The 11,160-nt window shown below is 34.0% G+C and overlaps 1 protein-coding gene across 1 annotated transcript; it reads right to left on the minus strand.

Moving 5' to 3' along the window:
- Positions 1 to 549: 549 nt before the first annotated feature.
- LOC105954270 (65-kDa microtubule-associated protein 6) lies at positions 550 to 6,028 on the minus strand. Its single transcript, XM_012977945.2, has 11 exons — positions 5,086 to 6,028; positions 4,431 to 4,634; positions 3,255 to 3,518; positions 2,954 to 3,169; positions 2,534 to 2,689; positions 2,295 to 2,454; positions 2,054 to 2,205; positions 1,881 to 1,968; positions 1,483 to 1,556; positions 1,321 to 1,395; positions 550 to 1,201 (listed from the first exon to the last, which is right to left on the minus strand). Exons 1-11 carry the CDS (start codon positions 5,152 to 5,154, stop codon positions 866 to 868), a joined length of 1,794 nt encoding a protein of 597 aa, XP_012833399.2. The 5' UTR covers positions 5,155 to 6,028; the 3' UTR covers positions 550 to 865.
- Between the last annotated feature and the right edge of the window lie 5,132 nt (positions 6,029 to 11,160).

An 11,160-nucleotide genomic window follows, 5' to 3' on the forward strand; every position in this document is an offset into this window, starting at 1 on the left:
AACGAAAGTGTGATCAACTACAGGAGCACAAATAGTCTAATAATAAAACAACTATATTTTCTTATAATCTACTTCCTCTGTTCCTAAATAAGTGTCTCTTTTCACTTTTCACAAAGATTAAGAAACTCAATAAATATATCTTGAGTTTAGAAAAATCATATGTAAATGACTAAAACAACCTTTATTATTTAATGATTTATAAAAGAAAAATAATGTTTAGAGTTTCATTAATAAGGTTAAAATAGGAAAAATGCATTTAATGCAGTATTGGAAATCTAAAGTGACAGATAATATGGAACAAAAATATTTTAAAAATAGACAGTTATTGTGGAACAGAGAGAGTATTTTTTTATGTCTAATATTCGATTTAATATTTTGGTCAACAATATTATTCTTATAGTCTATTAATAAAACAACTACACAACAAAGTAGTTGATTTGCGTCCAGTTTGATCTAAAATTTCACCAAAACCAAATGGATGGGGGGCTTATCACTAACTTTTCAAACGGTTAGGGTGGAATAATTAACAACAAAACACAACATATATGATTTCGGACAAAGGTAAACAAATTATTTATGTCTTGAAAATGCAACAAGCAAATCAACTCATCATGTATGGCTACACATCAAATTACAGACTCAACAGCAATCATAATATATACAAATGCAAAAAACATGAAAAATCTAAATGCCACAAACTGTAACTAATTTAACTCCCTACTCCCAACACAATATTTGCAATTTGCCTATCCCCTATCAACTCACAATAATCATATGGTACAAACTAAATCATCACGAAACCTCGTTTCTTTTTCAAGTGTGTGTGTCAGCCAGCCGCCTTTTAACCTTTCGTTCACTAATTAATTCAGCTTTGAGGAGGAGACTCGGGCTCGGAACCATAAACCGAGGAAAATGAAATGGTATCTTCTTTTGGAATTGCGACAAAGTTTAAAGGAGCGGTCGAAAGTCTTCTCATTTCTTTGAAATATCCGTTTTGTCGGCCGGAATAAGAGCGCGGTGTGAGCAGCTCTGGAGTTGAACACCCGACTGAGTTCCTACGGGGCGAGGGAGTCACCGACCCGTTTCCATACGACCCGTATCCATTTGGCTTCCTAAAACTGTTGCTTCTCCTCGGACTTGGCTTTGATCCATACATAGATTCTTTCTCCGTAAGCAGCATATCTTGGAGTTTCTTTTGGTCCTAAAATCAAAAAAAGATCGAAATACCACAAGAACATAACTACTGTAAGAACAATTGTTTTAATGGTTATAAATTACAAATAAAAAAAAAACACAGATAAAAGATAAAGTAGAAATTACCCTAGCTCGTTTCTTCTCTCCTTCCTTGTGATGTCTAGCTCGTTTGTAGTCCTCTAGTATTGACACCAAGCGCACCTGCATGCAAATAAAACGATCAGAGCATTATTACAAGAGTACTCGATACTTGCATACGTATTCTAAAAATAAATTTAAATAACTCACCCCATCATAGAGAAAAAGTTTACGTTTCTCTTCCTCCCACGCTAACGTCTTGCTAATTAAACTATCCACCATCGCTGTAAAAATCACAGCTTGTTATAATTTCCATGAATTAGGGTTTATTGCACTCGGTTCCCCTGGTGTTATGTCCAATTGCTAAAATAATAACCGCATGTTATTTTATCAGCAACCCCCCCCCCCCCCCCCCCCCCCCCCCCCCCCATGATCCAATTGTTTTAAAAAAATTAAATCATAGGGGTGTTTTTGCCAATAAAATAACATGGGTAGTATTTTTAGCAATTCGATATAACACAGGGGTACTAATTGCAATAAACTCCCAGAAATTATGACCAGCTCATGCAAAAGTAGATTTCATTAAAGGGTCCGAAGAAGAAATGTACCTGGGATCTTGTTTACGGTAATTCTAGCTCGCTCCGCGCGCTTTAGGTTTATGTGCGCACCTCTTCCAGCACTGTAACGGTTCTCATCCTGGAAAATCAATAAACATAAATTATTAAATGCTATAATTTTTAAGTAAATTAGCTTTTCATTATGCGATTTTTTTTAGGCTTACGTGATTATAATCTTCGAGCCACTTTTCCTCGTCACAAGCAGAAAGCCAGCGGTCTATCTTATCCATTATTTCTTTACGGCTCAAAGCTTCATCTTTGGCTTTATATATTTGCGCCTCAACGCTTGCTAAAAGTTCACATGGATCCACCAAACCTGCCAAAAAAAAAATAATAGCTTCTTTATTTTTCTTTTTTTTTTCTTTTTTTTTAAATAAACGGGGCTTCAAAGACATAATTAATTACCGGAGTCTATCATAGCATTTGTGTTATCATCGGCTGTGTTTGGATCAGGTTGAATATGAGTTTTCGAGCATATATCTTCCAACTCCGACCTCTTCTTCACAACAAGTTCCTTCATTCGGCTTGCTTTCAATTTCGTAAGCCTTTCAACCTCTACTGACACCTGCCATTGGATTTTATATTTCATATTACTTTTGTGAAAAAGAACAGATAAATAAATTATATGTATTCCGAAAAAATACCTTTTCAATGACATTCAGTGAAAGAGCGCCTTGTTGGACGATTTCCGATTCTGATGAACTAACAACCGACGTAATTCTCAAAAACGAGAGCTTCTCTTCTTTTTGTACGTCCATCAAGTTCCATAGTTCGAATAGTGACCCAACTGTGTCTTTAAGCTGCAGAAATAATATATATCATAAGCAAGAATTTGAAACATCTAATACGAAAATTCCGGGTTTATTGCACTCCGGTCCCCTGTGTTATGTCGAATTGCTAAAATACCACCCCATGTTATTTTATTGACAAAAACCCCCTTGAGATTTATTTTTTTTAGCAGAAAACACCCTAAACAACGGTACTAATTGCTAAAACAAATTTAAATCTTAAGGGGTACCAATTGCAATAAACTCATAAAATTACTCTAGTGGTAAAAACAATACCTTTTGAAACCGAAACTTTTTCTCTGCTTTTAGCCTAAGAATAGCTTGATCGAGCCCCTCTAATGTGCTGTCGCTGATATTTGTGACATGCTCCATGCTCGACCCATGCAAGCTCGGATGAATATCGCTCACGGTTTTGCCAAAATCGACACTTAGGACACTGCTCAATGCATGCACTTCGTTCACATAATCCAAAACTTTCTGGACTCGTTCAGACTGCAAATCATAAAGTTTTTGACATTTTTTATTAAATTCGACTTATTTGTCGGCCAACTGTTTTCCAATACAGAACTTGACATACCTTTTCCTTTTGGAGGGCACGGAGATTTGATTGATATTCGACGAGCTTTCTTAGTGATAAGTCTTGTCCTTCGAGATTTAAGGCATTTACGGAACTAACAATGTTGCCGTATCCAGAAATCTCACCGTTTATCTTCTCGATTTGCGACTTAATATCTGCAAATTGCTTCATTCTTTCCTCTTTTTTAAGGTTTAAGTCATCCACTAATGGGGTTACCGAGGCCAGCTGTCCCTTCAAAGATTTTGCAGTCTTGTCCGAGTTGACCTGTCAAGTTGATATGGGTAATATCAGAGACCAAGTCCAACTGTCAAATGAAAGATCTTGCCGAGAAATATAATACTATTCATAAAAATCAATCCCTTAATCCATAGGCGTTTGTAATTTCTTACGCCTCGTTTGGTTGGCAATCATTTATTTCAATCATTTAAAGTATGATGATATGGCAATCTAATACCCAATATTATTTAAATAATTGATTATGTCATAAAGCAACTAAATTTACCAAACGATGCTGATACGTTTCATGTGTTCTTGAATTTGAAGATACGCAGCACCGCATTCTTACAAATATAACTACGTTGATCGGGAAATAATTCCAGCCCATCAAAGTCAACTTGGCAGTCGCAATTACCGAAACGTCGTAAAAACATACCACTATTTTGCTTAGAAACTAAAGTGTATACGTGTTCTTTTCGACATACTATGAGACAAAAGTGCAAAGAAAGTAAACAAAATAGCGAGCAACAACAGCTTTTCAGTGTCTTTCTTATGCACAAGACACGAAACTCAATTAAAGTATTTCCTAAAATTTATGAGGAAAATGGGAAGAACGAGACAATAGGACCATTTTCAAGATTCAACTTTTCTCTTTCCTTTTATGATTCCTTTAATGGTGGATTTATAATTTATATTCATTAACCAATCTACAATTTAACTTCAGAACTATCTAACCATACGAACAATTTAAGACTTCAATGCGCATCTTCGTATGCATTTGCAGACTCGCTTAAATCCAAAACTTCTCACTGAAATAAATGACTCAATATAGAACAGAAGAAAAATATCTAAGTACTCTACAAAGTATGTTAAATAATACAACAGTAGAAAGAACAGAGGAACGATTAGAAAAACTATAGAGCTCACGATTGTTTGAATTGCGAAAGAAAGTATAATTACCGAGGAATTAACATTGATTTCACCAAGAGTTGCCAAAAGCATTGCAATCTCAGCTTCCTTTGCAGCAATTGACTGATGAAGGCGAGCCTTTGCATTAGCAGCCTCGTCAACCTTTCTTCGATAAATTTCTAAGCATTCTTGTTCGATCTCCAATAACATCCGCTCTCTCTCAGCTTCACTCTCCCCAATTTCAATCCATATTTGCTGCTCAAATAAAACATATTTCTCACCTCAATATACTACAAAACTATAACATTCAAACACAAAATAAAATATGCAACTAGACCTTTTTCGGGTTTTTTTTTTTTTTGGAAAAAAACCCGTTAAACACGAAGAAAGCCCAATTTCGTGTAAAACATCACCATTTAATAGTCCGAATTTAATGGGGAAGGTTTCATAACACATTAAGTTAAGAAGAAAACATAGTGAAAAAAGAGATGAACTAATGAATATTGTAGATAAAACATTTACTGCAATCTCAACCAATCAATCAAGTTCTATACTGAAAAAATAAATATCTTGTAGATAATAGGGAAACAGAAACAAGAAACCACTTGAAATTAAACAAGAAGAAAACTGTTTCTTCTCCAAACACCATTTAAGCTAGAGAGAGAGAGAGAGAGAGAGAGAGAGAGAGAGAGAGAGAGAGAGAGACCTGAAGTTGTTTGAGCAGAGAATTACAAGTGTTGCTAGTTCGGACACTGCTCCCAAAAGCTGTCATCATTTCCACTAATTATTTGCAGCTTTCTTTGATTTTGTTTTTCTACTAAGCTCTCTGTCTCTCTCTCTCTCTATTTCTGAAATGTGCACGACTGAAGAGCAAAAAAAGGGCTTATCCTAAAGCTTAATTAACACCCTCAAGCAAGCAAAAAAGCAAAAGCTTTCACAGCAAAAAGAAAAAAGAAAAAGTGGAGTACGCACTAAAATTGTCTCTCCTCAACTTGAGAGTTAGACAAAGGGAGAAAGAAGCAGAAAAGAAAGACTAAAGCAAAGGAAGCACCATTTCTATCACTAAAACCCCATTCTCTCTTTCTCTCTCTAACAGATCTGGAGCAATCCCCATTCAAAAACAAGTATATATTTTTTTCAACGCAAATGGACACACAACCACCACCAACCCTCAAATGACAACAAACAAACTTGTGGGTTTTTTTGTTTTGTTGCTTCTTTTTTTCTTTAATTTAAAGAAATTGGACCAAGATGGAATTAGGTACTGTAGACAAAAGCCAAGAAGATTAATACATACATAGTGATGGTATAAAGGAACAGAAGGTAGGCACCAACTCAATGATTATGCAGCTGCAACAGCAACAGCAACAACAACTATTACAGTTTACTAATACTATAATATAATGCTTCCCTTTCAACAAATAATTCAAGGTTGTTTTCAGTCAGTGGTTGCGGCTAACTTGCGCCCAATGGTGTGGATCTGTGCACATTAGCATTGGGTTTTTGTTAGGGTACGCGCCACCATGTTTGTTTACTGAGTGAAAAGTGAAGTGGCTTGTATTTATTGCACAAGGGAATGATAATCAACGGCACTAATGCTATTCACACTCCTATTTTCACTGTAATAAGTCAACAACTGTCCGGTTTCCTCCTTCCTTTTTTCTTTTCTTTTATTCTTTTTTTCTACAGATTATCATTAGAGCATCTTCCAACGTTATCACTATTTTTTCACCAAATCCTATTTTTTGTGGTGAAAAAATGGGTTTATCTCCCACCCTTAGCACACCATTCTATGATTTCACTACTTTTGGTGAAAAAAATGGTGTATTTAGTCTCCCACCAATTCCATCAGATTTTACACCAAATAATAAAATAATAATATTTCACCATTTTTCCTATTTACAGAGAATAGCATTTGGTTTGGTCTCCCATGGTATTTTACCAAATAGATCACAAAACTATAAATTTAATGTTAATCATAATTTTAGTCTATTTTAATTTAAAAAAAATTGATTATAGATCCGATTATAAGTAAAAAAATTATTAATTATATAATCTTAAAATTGTGATAAATTTCAAAAAAACTATTGAAACATGAATGAAAATCAACGTAAATTATTATACATATAATAAAATCACACATAAACATAATTTCATAACTTAATGCATAAAAATATTACAACAAAATTAATAAAAATAATTTCATAACTTAATGCTAACTAAGTAGTTTATGTGTATTTCATTTATATAATTTGTCTTGTAATTTTTTTGTGACGTTATAATGTTATGTTTTAATTGTTTTTTGATAATAAATATATTTATTGTTTAAACATATAACTTATTAGAGCCAAACATATATTTATTTATTTAATAATAATAATAATAATAATAATAATAATAATAATAATAATAATAATAATAATAATAATAATAATAATAATAATAATAATAATAATAATAATAATAATAATAATAATAATAATAATAATAATAATAATAATAATAATAATAATAATAATAATAATAATAATAATAATAATTGTTATTATTATTATTATTATTATTATTATTATTATTATTATTATTATTTTCTATTAATATACTAATATATTTATATATTATCATATTCATTAATTAACACTAATATATTTTCTATAAATATGTTTATAAATTGGTAATCACATAAAATTAGTTAATATAATAATTTTATATGCTAATTATAAAATGGTGTTAATTACACCAAATCCTATTTTAATTTCTATATTTGATAAGAAAAATAGGATTTGGTGAAAAAAATAGTAAAATGGTGGAAGGGTGGGAGATGTAAATTTCTTCACCAAAAAATTTGGTGAAAATATAGGATTTGGTAATATGGTGATATAGGTTTTGACCACAATAGGAGACTAAAACCAAATCATCATAATTTAAGCTGTAATGGCGATTTAGTGATTTGTGCTGGGAGGTTAAAAACACCTAAATTAGGTGTAAAATATAGGAAATGGTGTAGGGTGGAAGATGCCCTTATAGTATTAGTTTACGGCATATCCCTATAGACGTCTCACAGCCACACTTAATTAAAATAATTCTTAATTAAAGTAGTGGTTAATAATTAGAGATTATTTTAGAGAACCTCGTATAAAACTAATTAGAACTAAATGACAAGCTCAACTAAATATTTGCTTCACATCATTTATAAAATTTATTCCGAAGATGCCCTTTCACTCATCTTTATTTTTTAAATTTTCACTCTAAACATTTCTACATTATTATAATCAGTTCTTTTTCCTTATTTTTTATATTTTATTGAAAATTATGGGGAAAAAAATTGTTAAATAATTCAGCAAATTTTAAATATACTATGGTGTACTATAATTTTTATACTATTATTAAAAAACAAATCCTACATTATACTGAAAATTACGAAAAAAAAAATTATTTTTCGTTTTTGTTAATTCAAGCTACATATATTTTAATTTTTTTTTTTAATTTATTTGTTGTCAATACTGTAGTATACCATGTAGACTATGTTATACTACAGTGTACTATATACGTCTACTACGGTGTACTACCAAACCCTAGCAGCCAACAACACCCAATTTCGCCAACCCTAGTCGTGTTTCTAGTCGTAAACACAGCAGCCGTCAAACCCTAGGAGCCAACACCGCCGACCACCACAGCTCCTCAACACCGCCGACCACCGCAGTCCCCAACACCGCCAACCACCGCAGCCCCCCAACATCGCCGACCACCGCAGCCCCCCAACACCGCCGAGACCACCACAAACCCCCAACACCGCCGAGACCACCATAGCCCCTCGCCGCCGCCTCGACCCACCACAGCCTCCACCGCCGCCATCACCAAAACCCCTGCGGCCCAGCCATCTCAACCACAGCCCTGCGCCGCTGCCTCAACCACCAGCCCCCACCGCCACCGTCTACTACTGAATAAATTGGCAATAAAGAGATATAGAGATAGAGAGGTGAGAGAGAGAAAAAAAACAAAAGAGAAAGAAAAAGTGATACAGAGAGCGTGTGAGAGAGATGGAGAGAAAGAGAAAGAACGTGAGAGAATACCAAAAAAAACGTGAATGTGTAGGTTATAGAATTTAGAGTATAATGGCAAGATAGGGATAAAAAAAATGAAGGATGTGGCTCATATATTATTTCAATGTAAGAATTTATTTAAAAAAATGAATTTGATAGTTCAAATTAGGTTTTGTTTGAGGGGCTCATAGCATATTACCCCTATAAAAAATATATATATACCAGAGGATTTACACCCTAAGAGCATCTCCGATCGATCGCTATATCGTCATTTTTTCATCTAATTTAAGTATTTTTAGCCTTCTATCCGAAATTCCTATGTCACCATTACACCTAAAATTATGGATATTTGGTTTTAGCCTCCCACCGTGGTCAACCACCATATCACCATATACTCAAATCATATTTTTCCACCAATTGTTTTGGTGAAAGAATTTCCATCTCCCACCAGTCCACCATTTTCCTATTTTTTTCCACCAAATTCTATTTTTCCTACCAAATATAGAGTTGAAAATAGGATTTTGTATAATTAACACCATTTTGTTAAGTAGCATATAAAATGATGATTTTAACTAATTGCACCTGATTACCAACTTATTAGCATATTTATCCTAAATACTAGGGGTGTGCACGAGCCGAGCTCGCCTCTTTTGGCAGTCTCGAGCTCGAGTCTATTTTGTCAAGCTCGAACTCGTCGAGTTTGTTTTTTTAGGATCGAGCTCGAGTTCGTGCCATTTTGTCGAGCTCGAGCCTAAGCTCATTTTGTAGTTTTTTTTAATATTTTTTTATTATTATTTTATTATTTTCAAAATTATATTAAAAAATTACAAAATAAACAAAGAATTGTAATTATATATATTTTTTATTTTTATTTATTTCTATATTATTTGATATTATTATACATTATTTAAATAAAAAATAATATAAAAAAAATAAATAATAATAATAAATAAGGCTCACGAGCCGGCTCGTGGGCTCAGAAACAACTAAAAACTAGCTAAAGCTCAAGCTTGAGCTCGAAAAACTCAAGTTCGAGTTCGAGTTTCTCTCGTGCCGGCTCATCGAGCTCACGAGTCGGTTCGGCTCGTTTACCACCCCTATTAAATACATTGGTGTTAATTACTCAATTAGTTTTTAAAACATAAATACATTTGTTATTATTAATAAAAACATTAATTCTAATAATATAAATGTTCTTATTTTTAATTAATTTATATATTTTTTTGATACCTGCGTTGATTAGTTCATTTATTTACTTAACTATGTTGGAGTTTTTCTTCTGAAGATAGTTCACTCGTCCAAGATGATCTCCATCTGTCCAGCGAACTAGGAGAATAGCCATTGAAGTTTTTTTCTTTTCAAGATAGTTCACTCGTTCAAGATGATCTCCATCTGCCCAGCGAACTAGGGGAATACCCCTTGAAGTTTTTGCTTTTCAAGATAGTTCGCTCGTCCAAGATGATCTCTACCTGCCCAGCGAATTGGGGGAGTAGTTGTTGAAGTTTTTTCTTCTTAAGATAGTTCGCTCGTCCATGATGTAGTCCATCTGCCAAGCGAACTGGGGGAGTATTAGCACTGGAGTTTTTTCTTGTCACGATTGTTCGCTAGTCTAAGGTGCTCTCCATCTGCCCAGCGAACTGTGGGAGTAGCCATCAAAGTTTTTATTCTCAAAGATAGTTCACTCGTCCAAGATGCTCTCCATCTCCCCAGCGAACTGCGGGAATAGCTCCTTAAGTTTTTTCTTCTCAAGATTGTTCGTTCGTCCAAGATGCTCTGTATCTTCCCAACGAACTAGGGGAGTAGTTGTTGAAGTTTTTTTCTTCTCAAAATAGTTCACTTGTCCAAGATGCTCTCTATCTGTCCACCGAACTGGGGGAGTAGCTGTTGGTAGCTAGAATATTCAAAAAAAAAATTGCAAAACAAAGTTCGGCTCGAATAGACTTCGTGTCTACAAGCGAACTGAGGCGTAGTTGATCTGGGGCGGCAAGTTTACCCGATACAGCCAAGTAAGGAAAAACCCAACTTATTTTAGGCCCCCAAACTCCCATGATGCTGTCACTAGCCCATCATCCTTCCTCACAAGGAATGAGTGGCTGACATATGGGAATAGCTTTGCGGTTGACGTGACAACATGGACGAAAAAGTTTGTAGTGACAAAGACCGGAGAACCACCCATGTGGGGTCAAAGCGAGCCGTCCTCCAAAGCGAGCACTCAACTGGTAGAGAGCGAGCCCCCACTCCACATAACCAAGAGAGCTCGCTAACGCTCGTCGCTGAGAGACCAAAAATCCCGGAAGGTCACATCCCCCACGAAGGGGTATGGGTGCAAAGTGAAAGCGGGACCCATCGTCTTACCTATAGGGCATGCAGTCTTGAGGTACAAGAATGCATTAAGAATTTTACCTATCTTGCCATTTTTACATGTATAGTCTCTTCTCGAGAAAACACCCAACATACTTGATCGTCGGAGTGCTAACGCCGGGAAACTCCTTCTAGTACTCCTTTTTTTTAAGTCTCTTGGGCTGGGGGTTGACATTCTTTTGGCGGTCAATCTATCATATATATATATATATATATATATATATATATATATATATATATATATATATATATATATATATATATATATATATATATATATATATATATATATATATATATATATATTAAATATTTATGCTTTATTCTATAACTTTTTTTTTTCATATAAATAATTTATAAATAAAATTAAAATTAAT

Source organism: Erythranthe guttata, chromosome 12 (genome assembly GCF_056151865.1).
Source record: "Erythranthe guttata isolate IM_541 chromosome 12, IM_541, whole genome shotgun sequence".
NCBI lineage: Eukaryota > Viridiplantae > Streptophyta > Magnoliopsida > Lamiales > Phrymaceae > Erythranthe > Erythranthe guttata.